At 34.4% G+C, this 16,081-nt stretch overlaps 2 protein-coding genes across 4 annotated transcripts; one reads left to right on the top strand and one right to left on the bottom strand.

The window, feature by feature from the left end:
• Positions 1-1,019: 1,019 nt before the first annotated feature.
• Positions 1,020-13,086, bottom strand: LOC127946381 (GATOR complex protein WDR24). Of its 3 annotated transcripts, none has more exons than XM_052542922.1 (14): positions 12,943-13,086; positions 11,310-11,387; positions 11,103-11,125; positions 10,814-10,921; positions 8,277-8,637; positions 7,984-8,161; positions 6,715-7,139; positions 5,809-6,074; positions 5,287-5,396; positions 5,082-5,182; positions 3,493-3,597; positions 3,078-3,415; positions 2,814-2,998; positions 1,020-1,561 (listed from the first exon to the last, which is right to left on the bottom strand). In XM_052542922.1, exons 4-14 carry the CDS (start codon positions 10,913-10,915, stop codon positions 1,393-1,395), a joined length of 2,340 nt encoding a protein of 779 aa, XP_052398882.1. In that variant the 5' UTR covers positions 10,916-10,921; positions 11,103-11,125; positions 11,310-11,387; positions 12,943-13,086; the 3' UTR covers positions 1,020-1,392. The 3 variants fall into 3 exon arrangements, with proteins under 3 accessions (XP_052398882.1, XP_052398883.1, XP_052398884.1); XM_052542923.1 differs by having other exon boundaries at positions 1,020-1,554; positions 2,807-2,998; XM_052542924.1 differs by lacking the exons at positions 11,310-11,387; positions 12,943-13,086 and having other exon boundaries at positions 1,020-1,554; positions 2,807-2,998; positions 11,103-11,288.
• LOC127946382 (uncharacterized) lies at positions 12,957-15,988 on the top strand. Its single transcript, XM_052542925.1, has 6 exons — positions 12,957-13,081; positions 13,183-13,324; positions 14,881-14,974; positions 15,142-15,301; positions 15,397-15,549; positions 15,624-15,988. Exons 1-6 carry the CDS (start codon positions 13,027-13,029, stop codon positions 15,821-15,823), a joined length of 804 nt encoding a protein of 267 aa, XP_052398885.1. The 5' UTR covers positions 12,957-13,026; the 3' UTR covers positions 15,824-15,988.
• Positions 15,989-16,081: the final 93 nt, after the last annotated feature.

The raw sequence follows: 16,081 nt of genomic DNA on the forward strand, positions 1-16,081 counted from the left end.
CCTCTTTTGGGCCACTTAAAGCACTGGGTCAGATGGAATAATCTACTGTTCGTGCATGTCTCCCACTAACCGCTTTTGACATGTTTTAAACAGAGTGTTTAAAGAGATAGATAGATAGATAGATAGATAGATAGATAGATAGATAGATAGATAGATAGATAGATAGATAGATACAGTGGCATGGGAAACCCCTTGCGGAATCTGTGAAAATGTGAATAATTTTAACAAAACAAGAGAGATCTTTTTATTTAGAACTGTCCTTAGTGAGATATTGTACATAAAAGATGTTTACATTTAGTCCACAACACAACATTTTTTGAAATTATTAAAATAACCCCATTCAAAAGTTTGGGAACCCTTGGTTCTTAGTACTGTGTTCTGTTACCTGATGATCCACAACTGTCTTTCTGTTTTGTGATGGTTGTTCATGAGTCCCTTGTTTGATCTGAACAGTTAAACTGAGAACTGTTCTTCAGAAAAATCTTTAAGCTCCTGCAGATTCTTCAGTTTAAAAAAAACTTTTGGAATTTGAAGATCAAGGTAAATTGTACTCGATTTGTGTTCCGGGAAACATACAAGTATCTTCTGTTGCTTACGAAGGGCAGAACTAAATGGAAAAAAAATTACATTTCAACAAAATAAGAAAAAGTTTGACATCTTCATTGAGTTCAAAAGTTTTCACCCCCCAGCTCTTAATGCATCTTGTTTCCTTCTGGAGCATCGGTGAACGTTTGAACCTTTTTAATAGTTGTGTTTGAGTGATGCGTTTTGTACAGCCAGTGTTTAGGTGATTGTTCAGTCAGTTCTCCTCAAGTTCAGCTCACACTTGTTGAGTAACATTAACGATCAGGTCTACATCTATTGGTTTCAACATTTCAAACCTTCTTTTTGAGAAATGCTTGCACTTATATTTTTATAATGCGGGAAAATGACATTATGCCAATACTAATTTATTTCTTCCAAAAAGGTCACTTTTAAAGTGTTTCTGTGTCTTCATGTTCACAAACTCACACAGATGATTAGTAAAGACTGGCTTTATTGGCAAACACCAGTTTTTCCGGTAAAATAAATCTGATTTCAATCCAACGTGTTCTTCATTTACACAGTTTTCCAGCGTATTTTTAAGGTGAATAAATCATATTCCCAAAGCCAAGTGCATCTCAGCTACAGTTATACACATTGGATTATATTTATAAAACAAAATCTCCAAAAACTTAAAAAAGTTGGCTGATTGTTTTTTTTAGCTCACAATCATATGTGCTAAAGATACAGATTCCCTTTGTGTTTGATTATCATCTAAACATTAGTTATACTTATTGTCCCTCATAGGTAGCAGCCTGACTGGTCCTCTGCTAGAGTGTGAGTGTGTGTGTGTGTGTGTGTGTGTGTGTGTCAGGTGTATTCGCACAGGTGTCCGCAGCCGGCCGGACAGTGTTTGGACTGTTTCAGCCACTCCATCACATGCTCCAGGTGTCCTCCGTGACTGCAGCCCTGACACCACACAAACAAGCCTTTGACCACGTGATGACACACTGCACACACACTCGCACACTGGTGGCATCTGTGGAAGATTCAAATACATGCACAAAATAATCAATCAATCAATCTTGTACATTTTTTCTAAATTATATTGTAACTGTAAAAAATAGTTAAGTAATATATTAGTAAAAAAAAAAAATTATATATTAATTTATAATACATTCAAAGTCACTTTGGATAAAAGCGTCTGCTAAATGAATAAATGTAAATGTTTTTACAAAAACATTTTTTCATATATATATACACACACACACACACACATATAAATATATTTTAAATATTTTTAAAACACACACACACATATATATATAATTTTTTCATTATATGAATTTTATTAATTTATAAAGTGGACCTAAAGTGTGTCAAATTCTCAGTTTTTCCAACTAAAATGTAATATAAAATATTTCATACATCATTTGGCAATATTAATATCACAAATATTATTATTAAAAAACATTAACATTTTAATCACAAATATAGTTGTTATTTTATTTTGTTTCAAACATTTTAATGCACATTCATATTTTTTTTCTTTTGCAAGCTCTAGTTTTTATCTTTATTTTCATTAGTGACTATATCTTTTTTCGTTAATAGTTTTTGTCTTGTAATGATCAACAGCAATTGAAAATATTAATATCTAAAAAATATAATAATATTAAATAAACATAAACATTTTATTTAATTCTTTTGCAAGCTCCAGCTCTATATCATCTAAATTGTTTTTATTAATATTCAATAAATATTAGTTTCAAATATTTTATTCATATATTTATTTAATAATCGAATTCATAATACATTATAATTATTTTTTGTTAATAATTAATTTTATTTAGTGGACCCAAATTGTGTGTGTGTGTGTGTGTGTGTATATATATATATATATATATATATATATATATATATATATATATATATATATACACACATACATATATGCACACATATAGACACTTTTACATTTGTTTTCCAAATGATATTTTTAAGATAAATTAATAAGAATGAATAAATTATATCGAAACAAATAACTTCTAATAAATTAATAATAAATTATTATTTCAACTTAAAAATTATAATGAAAATATATTCCCTGTAGTTATTTATAAGGCACGTTTATAAACATTTTCATAAACATTACAAAATAAAAAACAAATACACCTTTAAAATGTCCTTTAAACACAGTAACAGATGTATACGCTCTAATGCTAAAGGCTACATTAGATAAAGGACTGAAACTCATAGAAAACAAGGTAAGAGTCAGGGATTGGAGGTCGCACCTGTCACAGATCCAGCCCTTGTTGCTCATTGGTCGCTTGCAGTTGCTGCAGTTGATGTGTAAGGTGGTGGAGGTTTGATTCAGACACATGATGGGGCCGCACGTGCTCAGTTTGATCACCTCGTTACTGACGTTCCACAGCTCGAAGCGCTGCAGGAGGTCGATGTAGGACATGTACCAGTGCTCCTAAAACACACACACACACAGAATAAAACATCACATAAAAAACCTAGACTTCCTGTCAAAGCGGGGCGGTATTTCTCACCTGTGTGAGCTCGTCGATCTCCTTGCGGATGCGGTCGCCCAGTACGATCAGCACAGACACGGCCATCTGCACGTCGCCCTGCTCGGCGTAGAAACACAGCATCTCCTTCACGATGGGGCAGAAGAACTTGGGCGGCAGGTGAGGCGAGAACAAGAGCTGCGAGACGGAAATGAGACTGAAGGACTCCGTGGAAGTCAGGCACGTGTTCTCGGTCTCGCTCCCGCTCACGTGAGGCGACTCGGGCCTCTCCTGCACCGGCTCCGGGGCCGAGGGGTGGTCCATGATCTCGTGGCGTAACGGGAACGCCTCCTGAGGGAGCAGGTACTCGGGTTCCTCCGCTGGAGAGAGAACGGAGGCTTACCATTGGGTTTTTTACACATACACCTGTGAGATGTGTTTGGATGTGCTGACCAACCTGCATGGTTGTCGTGCTCCATGCTGTAGAGATCATCGTCATCCAGTTCAGCGTCTCCAAACAGATACTCCGCCTGACCCTCGCTGCCCTCCGTCTCCTCGTTCTCTGCACACAGAAACACACTCTTTATCCAGTGTTTTAGTTTCCTGGCAGCTAAAAATCTGGACTGACAGCTGAGGAGGAGTGAAGCACAATTACTACATACGAGACCCTGGACCACAAAACCAGTCAGAAGTGTCAATTTTGAAAATTTAGATTTTGAATAAAGAAGCTTTCCATTGATGCATGGATTGTTAGGATCGGACGATATTTGTCTGAGATGCAACTATTTGAAAATCTGGAATCTGAGGGTGCAAAAAAATCTAAACATTGAGAAAATCATTTTTAAAGTTGTCCAAATGAATTATTAGCAATGCATATTACTAATAAAAAATGAAGTTTTGATATATTTACAGTCGGAAATGTACTAAATATTATCATGGAACATAATCTTCACTTAATATCACAATGATTTTTGGCATAAAAGTAAAATTTATAATTTTGCCCCATACAGTGTATTTTTGGTTATTGCTACAAATACTGTATACATCAGAGACTTCAAACTGCTTTTGTGCTCCAGGGGCACATATATACATACATTATTATCCGTCTGTATTATAACAGTCGGCCAAGTTATTAACAGTGAGCCGTTTAAAGGGTTCATTCACCGAAAAATCACAATTGTGTCATCATTTACAGGTCATTCCCAATCTGTATGGAACATAAAAGGAGATGTTTAGCAGAATGTCCAAATTGCTCCAAGTTGAAAAAGCACTATAGAAGGAGTCTATGTCTTCTGAAGTCATACTATTGGTTTTCTAGAGGAACAAACTGAATTTGAATCCATGACTTAATGTCAATCATATATGTTTGGAACTCAATGAAGCTGAATGATGAAAGGATTTTTATTTTTGCATTTTCCTGAGAAACTCTGCAAGGGAGGTGTAATGGGCAAACAGAATGGTTTTGTGAACAATGCAACGTTTCTCAGTTAATGCAACGTTACACTGGAAAAGGCAACAGTTTTATGAATGACACAAAGGTTCGCGATGAAATGCAAAGTGTTTTTGGAAAAATTCAAACGTTTTGCAAGCAATCAAAGCTTCTGGGGTAAAACACATTTTTAAAGCTAATGTAAGTTTCGCAGGGAAATGCAAAGTTTGGGAAAAAGCTAAAATCTTTCAAGTGAAAGCAAAGTTTCTCTGGGAAAGGCAGAAATTTTGCAAGGCAAAGCAAAGTTTTTCTAAAGCAAGTGCAAGGTTTCTTAGAAAAACGCAGAGGTTTTGCAGTTAAACACAACGTTTATTAGGGGAACGCAAAGGTTTTATGAGAGAAAGCAAAGTCTCTCTGGCAAATGCAAAGATTTTAAAAGCAAATTCAAAGTTTCTCTGGTAAACTAAAGGTTTTGTGATAAAAGGCAACGCTTCATGAGGAGAGAGCAAGCTCAACGTTTGCTCTGTAAACACAATCAGCTGACTGTCTCTTTACCGGTCTCTCATCAGTTTCTCATCGGTCAGGATGCAGCTGTTGTTTATATGTGTGTGTCTCACCGTCGTTGTTGTTGAGGTTGGTCTCCAGGCTGTGGAGGTTGTCTTGTCTGTTTTCTTTGTTTCTCTCATTGAGAGCAGCGCTCATCTCCTTCATACTGAAGCTGCAGTACAGGAAACAGACAAAGACACAGAACTGAGCTCTGAAGAAGCGTATATTAGACGAGAGGAGTCAGAAATCCCCAAAATCAGCTGACATTATCAGTACCTGTTGACGAGCGGGAGGTTTCCTGATTTATTCAGATTGTGATTGCTCGATAAGGACGGATTAGCCGGCTCTGAAAACATGATTCGCAGCATCGTCCATGTGGTTGATTCCTGTATGACACAAAAACTGAATTCAATTAGGGTTTGTGAGGAAACTGCAGGTTTGTGAACTAATGAAAAGATCAGAATTAATTATCAATCGATCAAAATAATCATGCAATTAAAAAAAATAAAAATTCCTACACTTTTTACAAATAAAAATTCATTCTGTATTTTATTTTTATTTTTTTATTTGTTAATTAAAAAATATATTTATTATTTATTTATCTGAGTTAGATAACTTGCATATCAGGAATATTAATTTTTTTAAGTCTTTTTTAAAAAAAAAATATCTATGAACATGCAATCGCTGAAATATTAATTTAAAATCTCAGGGAGGACTTTAAGAAAATATTGCATGTCAAAGAAGACGAAAAAAAAAAAGTTGAAAATACAGAAGAGCCCCATTAAAATCCATGTGAACCTGCGGTCTGTTGAGTCTCTTGGCGACTTGAGCGTTGTGCTCACAGAGTTCGGCGAAGGGTTTCCCGCTCAGCAGGTAACTCTGTGCGGTGTTAATGAACCAGTCCATCCCCACACTGCTGCCCGCTTCACTCTCAAACACACTGAGCGCGCTCGACACCTGCGCAAACTGCTCCCTCACATCCGGCTTCTTAAAGAAGAAGATGGGGTACCTCCGATCGCCCCCCGGGTAGGTCTTACGCCCCACGTCTCCTGCAGAAGACGGACCTATGAAGAAAGACAATGTTCTGATAAGAAACCAACATCAAGAAACATTTTGATGGTCCATTTGACCAACACTCGATTTTAAACTACTGCTTAAGTAATCATTTCTTCTAGAAATGTGTTAAATGTTTCTCACTAAGGGTCATGGACGTGCATGCAATGTTTAACACACAGATGTGTTTTCGAAAGGCTGTAGAAAAAATGTCCATGCAATTTGTCAAAGGTCAACACAAAAGAGAGGTCAGATACCGTAAACCTTTACTGTAGCTTGTCAAACATTCAGATATAAATTAGAAATGTAAGACTCGAGACTCGTCTCCTAAATCATGCTTTTGAAAGACGATGTGAAAATAACAATAAATGCTACTTACACTAAATACTTTTAATGTTAGACATTATTTATACTTACATGTAGTATTTGCACTAAGATGCAATTAGCCACTATAATTAAAAAAGAATTTTTTTTTATGTCTGTGCAGATAAAATATGTGGCTCAAATTGACTTCTAACACAATAAAAACAGATTGGAATTATAACTTTTATCACATATCTCTAACAAGCTAGAGATTTCATGCATGCATTTTGGTGTTCAGTGTCGGTTTTTGTCAAATTGCATGGAAGCCAGCGTGGTTCGATCGCTCACCGCTCATCAGACTCTCTTTAGCAGCGAACGCCAGGTCCCCGAACAGCCCGAAGCAGAGTCCCTCCGGATTGGCGCGGTCGACGGGTCTGCTGGCGTCTTTAAACATGTGCTGGTACAGCGTACTGTCCTTGGACCCAGACAGCAGGTAGTAGGGGTCGTGCTGGTGCCGCCAAACGATTCCCGTGGTCACGTCTTTGTGCTCCTCGAAGGTTGCGAAGGGGATGAACGGCCGGCGGACGTCCCACACGTAGATGTTGTGGTCCACCATCATGGAGCAGGTGGCCAGGTGATATCTGCGCTCCGGACGCCACTTGACCCTGGCCACCGACGCTATGGTCTGAACGCAGTAGATCTCCTTCACGCGGTTGGTCGACATGTCCCAGACTTTCACCATCTTGTCACGTCCGCCTGTGGCCAGCCAACCCCTGCAAGACGTTATATACACAAAACAGAGCCAGACGGGTTGAGGTTAAAATCCAGGAGGATAAAAAGTGTGGAGACTTTTGCCAACTAAAATTAGGCAACAAAAAAAAAAAAGTTATATTTGAGTATTAATTAGTAGATAAAATTATTTAGAATTGTACTATTTGTATTACTTCTTCTTATTTCATCTTCCTTTTTTTAATTTGGACTTTTAAAGTTTCTTCACTCATTATTTAGAATTAAAAAAATAATAATTATTTCAGTCTCATTTTCTCCTTTTTTTATGTTTCTTAAGTCATTAGATATACTCTTCTCATAATAATAATTTATAAATTATTCTATTATTCTTATAAAATTATTATAGCATTCATTTTATTTTCCTTTTTTAAATGTTTACTAAGTGTACGTTTACGATTGGAATTTTTCAACTAAAATTATTATTACTATCATAATAGTGAATTTCTAACCTTTTAAAAAGGTTCACATTTATTAAGTTTTTAAAGTCACTTTTATTTTTATTTTCATTTATCGTCCTTTTTTAATTTTCAGCTTTCACTTTTTTCTTAAGTCATTATTTAGAATTTTACCATAATAAAAAAAATAATAGTATACTAATTCTTATTATATTCTGAGCACATATTATTATATTTCCCATTTTATTTTTATTTTTTAATTGTTCCCTTAAGTCATTATTATTGTATTATTATTATTTTTATTTCCTTCTCATTTTATCTTACTATTTTTATTTCATTTATCATTTTTTTGTATTTTGATTGTGCTGACCTGTGAAGCACATTGTGCATTCAGTATTATTATTATTATTAGTTTAGCTGTGTGTGCACACACCTGTCCTCAGGATGCCAGTCACAGCAGAAGACGGGTCCTGTGTGTGCGGTGAACATCCTCTCGTAACGGTCCGGTCTACGAATGTCCCACAGCTGCACGTTTCCATTCTCGAATGATGCGGCGAACGTGAAATAATCCTTAATACTGAACTGCACATCTCTCACGCTCTCGGACTGACCTGCACAAACACTGCTGTTCACACGGTGTATTTCGAAATCCTCAGACTGAGTGTCTAAAGCGCTCCAGATGTGTGGATGTGAATGAGGTCATGATAACGTCAGAGATGCACATACCAGAAAAGGTGCTAACGCTCTCCTTCTTGCGCAGGTCGAAGCACTTCATGAACCCGTCCTGAGAGCCGGACAGCAGCATGTAGACCTCAGTGGGGTGAAAACAGACTTTGTTGACCGTGCGCTTGTGTTCGGTGAACAGCTGCTCTTGTTTGTTACGGCAGGACCGGGCCAGGTTCCACGTCACCACGGCTCCGTTAGTGGCGGCGGTGGCCAGCAGGTTCTCCTCCATCTGATGCCACATGACGTCCGCACAGCTGAAGTTCAGCGAGGGTTTGCGGCCCACACGCAGGTTCAGCCGCTCAGTGAAACCGTCTTCCTCCAGACCGTATATCTTGAAGATATTTCGCCCGGCAACCACCACCTGAAACATAACGTGATTAGGAATATGCCAGTATACAATTTTCATGTTGCCATTAATTTCTCATACAGTATTGACATTTAGTGACATTAGACATGGTCATAATACAGTATAACAGGTTAAATAACTTTTTTTTCTTTTTACAAAAATAACTGTACATTTAAGTACAATAAAGCAATACAGAAAAATACATAAAGTTAAAAGTTTTACAAAGATGTAAAAGAAGTATAGGTATCACTTTACAGTAAAACCTCATTAGTTAACTTTAGTTAATGCATTAACATTCACAATAGCTACATTTGCTACAAAAGTTACTAATCTTTGTTAAAATATACGTGTTAGCTCATTAAACAACACAGTTGCAACTTTCGATTTTAACAACGTGTTATTAAATATCCGAATACTTAAGATTAATGAATGTTCAGAAGAACTATTCATTTGCAGTTTATGTTAACTAATGAATTAACTAATGTTAACTAATGAAGCCCTGATGTAATGTGTGATGGACAATTTAAAGAATCAAAACACTTTCAAACAATATTTTGGTCATATTGTAGTCCAGATTAAAATATATAAAATGTTTTAAAATAAATAGCCTATAAAGACTAAATATGTAAGTATTTGGCGCTGTGATGAACACCATAGCAAATCCACAAATCTGAATGGCTATTTAAATACATTTTAGAAAGTAGCTGCTGCTTTATTTATGGGGTTTCCAGGGTAGTGGCTGCATTTCTGCAGTTTAGCGCCATCTGCTGTCAGAGAGTGAATGTGCTTTCATGCAGCGTGTCTGTAATGTGTTCCTCCATGTGCTTCTCATGCATGGCATGCTTGTTTACATCAGAGCGCACACACGTCTTTCAAGCAGCATACAGCGGTGTTGTCCATTTTGACCAGTTGATGGGAAAAGTATTATTAAAATGCATTCCAATTATGAATAATTTGTAATCTATAATTATTCACTGCATTAAGAAGTGCCCTCACCATAACAATATTGTGCATATTCATTACCGTGATACATCGCTTCACCAAATACAGCACTTCTAATTATGTGATCAATCACAAGATAACTGTATCTATTGAGAGACTGAATATTAAAATAAAAAAATAATAATCATATAAATAACAAATATAAATGACTAAAATATATAAATGTAAATAATTATATAAATATTAAAAAAATCATTAATTTAATTATATTGAATTTAAATTAATTTAATACAAATATATATAAACGATTTTATATATGCTGTAGAATAAACAACTCTTGGTCACCCTCGTGATCAATCACAAATTAACTATCTAATAACAAAACAAGTATTTTGAATATGAATACTTTTTTGACAAATAATTATTGAATTATTTATGGATATTACCGGTAGTCACTGAGAGACTGAATATTAAATTACATATCAATAATCATATAAATTTCAAATATAAATAATTAAAATACATAAAATTTATAAATTAAAAAATTATAAATTATACAAATTAAAATATTTCACCCAACAAACACCACCAGAAACAAGTTGTGATTAATCACATATTAACTGTAGCTAAAAACTGTATTTTAAATATAAATATTATTGACAATAAATTTCGTAATTGCTATTTATTGATATTAGCCATTGACAGATTGATAATTTACTTAAATATCAATAATCATATAAATTCCAAATATAAATAATTAAAATACATAAACATAAAAAATAAATAAAAATATAATAAATTATACAAATTAAAATATTTCACCCAGCAAACAACACCAGAAACAAAAATTGTGATTAATCGCATATAAACTGTAGCTAAAAACAGTATTTTAAATATAAATATTATTGACAATAATTGTTTTAATTATAATATATTGATATTAGTCATTGACAGACTGAATATTGAATTAAATATCAATAATAAAATAAATTAGAAATATAAATTACCAAAACATATACATTTAAAATAATAATAAGTTAATTTATTCACAAATGATAAAATAAATAAATAAATAAATAAAAATAATTATAATATATATATATATATATATATATATATATATATATATATATATATATATATATATATATATATATATACTTTTGCCATGTGAACCATATCAAAAGTATAAAAATCAAATTGGCCACTTTGGCATGTGTCGTGAATATAATGTTCATCTCATTTTCACCTGCGTAGCATCCCGACACACACTGATGGCGTTGGCAGGTGCATCCAGGTGACAAAACATGGTATGACCACTGACGGTGCTGACCCTGGTCATCTTCTCCATCTCAAGCTGCAAAATCAGGAGAAAGATGAGAGCAGGAGAGAGATGCTGCTGCAGGTCCTCCTCGGGCCAGCAGATGGAGGACAGATTCATTCAGATCAACTTCTCATGGTGGCAATGTTATGAGCATTTATATCACAAACAATATATGCAAAAACATACAAGAATAAAGCGAGATGTTCAGACTTACGCTTTACGATTAGAGCCTTTTACCTATGGGGACAACAGGCCAGAAACGGCAAACACGTTCACAATAACATTAGATATAAATAATCATAGGATTCACTATAGATCGTATTTGAACAGGTAAGATACTGTACAAACTTTCTAAGGGAATATTACTGCGTTTGCGACATGATTCTTGTTTGTTTGTGTTTTTGTTTTTTTTTCATCTCACCGTCTGTGTTTCCAAATAAAAATTGCACCTCGTTCACGTGATCGCCTTTAACATCTTCACACGAGATTACACACCGACCTGCAAAACAGAAACAAGACAGCAGAGAATCCATATCAGTAATCATTAGAAAACATGCAAGCAAAAAATAATTAAATACAATTAAATAAAAATTAAATGAAACGTAAAAGTGATAGTTTATTATAATTATCAGATATTATTATTATTTTGTCTATAGATAAAAAACAGAAACAATATAGACATACAAGTAATATATATTATTGTTATTATTATATTTATTATTACAGTGCATGTAACAGAGGTATTTTGAGTAAATGTAATTACTGTACTTGAGTATCTTTTTGGATGCTCTGTAATTTTACGTGTATCAAAGATATTAGCAGCTTTTACTCTACTTCACTACATTTTTAACGAGTGTTGCGATTGCACATTGCATTGTTGCATGGCACCTAGCTATTTCTACAGTGATATGGCACTGAAAGTAGTAATTCTCGAGCATTTTGTCCTTTCACTTTTCAACAAGGTTACTTTATATGAATGCGAGTTCCTTAACAATGTCAAGAATGCTTTTAATTGTAATTTTACTTAACATATTTTTTTTTTACTATTGTCATGTATTATTATCCTGTGTTAGTGCTGTCAAACGATTAATATTGATTAATCGCATGCAAAATAAACGTTTTTGTCTACATGATATACGAGTGTGAACTGTGCATATTTATCATGTTTATATAAATTAAAACATTTATGTGTATATATTTAAGAAAATATTTTATGTTTATATATTAAATATATTTATATATAATATAAAATGTAATCATATAAATATATAAATGTATATACATGTAAATATTTTCAAAATATATACTGGATGTGTTTGTATTTAGATATGCATAATAAACAAACACAGTACACATGCATATATTACATAAACAAAAACTTTTATTTTGGATGTGATTAATCCCGATTAATCGTTTGACAGCACAACCTGATATTATTGCAAAAGTTAAATAAGAAAATTCAGCAATAAATAATTTACTTTATTTTATTCACCTATTATACTTGATGATTTTTGGTTTTGATTTGGTTTTAGAAAATAAATAAGACAAGGCAACTCTTAGCATATTTTATATATGCTCAAGTGCATCTTTGAAAATATTTTCAGTACAAGTAAAATACTGTTTTTCACTCAAGTATGGTTTTCAGGTACGCTTTACACCACTTTTGTGTCGGCCTTCAACTTCACTCCAATATCGATTTATAAATATAATTTCCTTATTAGCATTAATAACATGAGCGCAGTGTTTAGTCTCTTACTGTAACGCACAGAAAGACCAATACATGTAATACATATTCAACATATGTATACTTGCCCAAAGGTGCTTTGAGATTATTCAAATGCATGTATTATTTTGCAAACACGTTGATATTACAGATGTATCATCTTATGCCTGGAATATTATATGTGCTGTAAATTAGCGTTTCAGTCACGTGCCACATCAAAACCTGCTTTAAAACAGTTCAGTGCTGCATGAGTCCATGCTTGGTTTCCGAGCATGAATGTTCAACTGTAATATGAGTTTAGAAATTAGTGAAATAACCACGCTAAACTTACCCTTTTAAAAACAAACGTGTCCTTTCAGGAGAAGCGGATGTAGAATTGTTGTTTACGTTCGCGGCTGACGTCACCTCCCGTCGCATGACTCGCGTGGCGCGCTGTGAGACAACATCGCTCTTGAGAGTTCACGCAAGAAGTTATTTATCATAAAACATCCTGGTATGATAATATGCAGCTGTCTCGCTTGCTTTATTAAATTGTTCTTAAGTGTTGTAATCTCTCTCTCTCTCTAAACAGTCATGTCTGTGAAGGAGAGACTGTATCACTGTGAGGATCCAGCTGTATGGAGGGCACTACATGCCAAATACTGGAGTGTGCTAGAAGCAAAGGCAGCCGTGAAGGGGAAAAACGCCGGAAAACTCTTGCAACTGGACAAATGGTTTGAGTCCTTACAAATCCACACATAAAAATGCATAATTTAGCATTTTGCTGAATTTTGTTTTTATATTCATTATATTAGTTGCATCACAAAAATAATTAAATATTAATTAATATACTAATAATTAGGGGTCCCCGATCGTTATGTGCATCTCGTCAGTAAAGCTGGTTCTCTAATCAGTAGTAAATTCCCTCAGGTGCATGATTTCACATAGAGCAGCTGTTACTACACAGAGCCGTTGCTAACCAAGAAGCTGCTCAAATCCACATTCATTTTCAGCGTTTATTTGTGCATCTTCTCCGTTAACAACGGCTCTGTGTAGTAACAGCTGCTCTATGTGAAATCAGGCACCTGATGGAATTTATCGCTGATTAGAGAGCAAGCTTTACTGACTAGATGCACATAACTATGATCGGAGCACCCCTACTAATAATCATAAATTTGCAATTTAAATAAACTAACTAAACATTATACAACTAAAACATGCATTTAAAATAATTATAAAATTTGAAATATTGTCAAATCATAAATTTAAATAAATGTAATTAGATTGTTTTAATGAATAATTTTTGCCTACTCATAATTAGCTTTAACTTGCAATTTGACACAACCGTAAATGCAGCTTCACTAGCACTGGCTCTAAAACACATTTTATGTTCATTATTGTATTTTTATCAGAATGTAATATTAATTTATAAATTAATAATCGTACAAATGTAAATATAAATGTCCAAAATATATACATTTAAAATAATAAATTAAATTATAACATTAAAATACTTTTACATTAGATAAATGCATTAATTAAATTTTAATTTACCATTTTGCTGAATTAAATTTTTATGTTCATTATAGTACTTGCATCACAAAAAAGAATTGAATTTTAATTCATATACTAATAATCATAAATTTTCAAATCTAAATAGTAAAGTATATGCATTTAAAATAATTACAGATCATATAATTTATATAACACAACTAAACACTATAAAACTAAAACATGCATTTAAAATAATTATCAAATGTGAAATATTGTTAAATCATAAATTATTTAACTAGATATTTTAAATTAATAATTTTTGCCTACTCATAATTAGCTTTAACTTGCAATTCAAAGCAACTGAAAATGCAGCTTCACTAGCACTGGCTCTCAAACACATTTTATGTTCATTATTGTATTTAAATTTTAATATATTAATAATCATATAAATGTAAATAAAATGACCATAATATATACATTTAAAATAAAATGAAATTATAACATTAAAATACTTTTAAATTATATAAATGCATTCATTTAATTTTAATTAATATATTTTTGCCTATTTATCACAACTAGCAGTTAACATGTAATTTGACACAACCTTAAATAGAGCTTTTCTAGCATTGCCCTGTATTTGATATGGGCCACAATTTAAATACTCAGATGAACTTACAGATGAAAAAGAAAAGAAAAAGATTTGCATGTTTTTTCATGTTTATTATTGTAGTTGCATCAGAATATAATATAATTGTAGATGCAGAGTATCTTAATGGCAGTCTCTGTCTTCTGTCAGGTTTCAGGAGGAGCTGCCTGCAGCGATCTCAGCTCGATCCGAGCGTTCCCTCACACACGCTGAGCTCGTCAAGATCATGGAGTGGAAACTGACTGTAAGCACAACAGACATAGATTCACACACCCTGCGTAATTAACAAGAATCATGATGCTGGAAACAGGCGAGTTGCTCAGTTGGTTGCATGCGGTTATGACATCGGTTCAGCTGCGTGCACGAGTGCGTTTCTCTCTCCGATGACTGATGATGGATACTCTCTCCCAGAAGGGGAAGTTCAGGCCTCGTTTGCAGCAGCTGATTGGCTCAAACAGCGAGGAGGCGGTTCAAAGCTCGACCAGCAAAGCTTTCGGTTTGATGCCTGACGTCCAAGCGGCGATTACTGAGCTGTGCAAACTCAAAGGCGTCGGGCCAGCGACGGCATCAGGTACACACACACACACACACACACACACACACACCCATCAGATCATGCATGCATGCACTGACTGCATTAACATGCATCCAAATGGTCTCTATCAGCCGTGTTGGTGGCCGGAGCTCCGGGCGAAGTGGCCTTCATGGCTGATGAAGCAGTGGAGAGCATCGCTGAGCTCAGACCGGTCGAGTACACAGCCAAACATTATGCACTTTTCCTCCAGAAAATCCTGAACAAATCGTCCCGGCTTAATAAAGGTAAGACATTTAAGATGCACGTTCAGCTTAAAGCACTCTTCCTCGTGATCTGACCCTGATGTTTGTGGTCTCAGTGGACGGCCAGCGGGACTGGACTCCTCACAGGGTGGAGCAGTGTTTATGGGCCTGGGCCGTGGCCAATCAGATTCAGCCCTCATTATTACAGGAGCTCAGTCTGATGGATGCAACCCACACAGTGGCCAATCAGAAGCCAGGGAAGAGGAAGACGGCCGATGAAAAGCCCTCGAAGAGACGCAAGACAGAGAGATCTTAAAGAGCAGAACTTCTCTTCATTTGAATATTTACCCAGACGGTGTTTTCAACACATTCCTTTGCAAAAGTATGTATTTTTTTAGGCGTTACTCCGAAATGCACTTCACAATTGCTTTTCTGAATTTGTAATAGTTTTAATAAAGCAATAAAACTTTAATAATTATTACACCTGTGTGTAAATGTTTTTTTCTAGTGTTTTGAATAATCACCAAGGCTACATTTATTTGAAAAATACTGTAAAATGTCCAAATATTATTAC

This window comes from Carassius gibelio, chromosome A24, assembly GCF_023724105.1.
Source record: "Carassius gibelio isolate Cgi1373 ecotype wild population from Czech Republic chromosome A24, carGib1.2-hapl.c, whole genome shotgun sequence".
NCBI lineage: Eukaryota > Metazoa > Chordata > Actinopteri > Cypriniformes > Cyprinidae > Carassius > Carassius gibelio.

Bases quoted from the DNA above. Each gene is read 5' to 3' on its own strand.
- LOC127946381 (XM_052542922.1), bottom strand. From the start codon at position 10,915: ATGGAGAAGATGACCAGGGTCAGCACCGTCAGTGGTCATACCATGTTT. The intron at 8,162-8,276 runs GTATGTGCATCT...GTGTTTGTGCAG, and splicing joins GAGCGTTAGCACCTTTTCTG to GTCAGTCCGAGAGCGTGAGA. The intron at 3,598-5,081 runs GTGAGACACACA...TTCTGTGTGCAG, and splicing joins CAACCTCAACAACAACGACG to AGAACGAGGAGACGGAGGGC.
- LOC127946382 (XM_052542925.1), top strand. From the start codon at position 13,027: ATGACTCGCGTGGCGCGCTGTGAGACAACATCGCTCTTGAGAGTTCAC. The intron at 13,082-13,182 runs GTTATTTATCAT...CTCTCTAAACAG, and splicing joins CTTGAGAGTTCACGCAAGAA to TCATGTCTGTGAAGGAGAGA. The intron at 15,550-15,623 runs GTAAGACATTTA...TTGTGGTCTCAG, and splicing joins ATCGTCCCGGCTTAATAAAG to TGGACGGCCAGCGGGACTGG.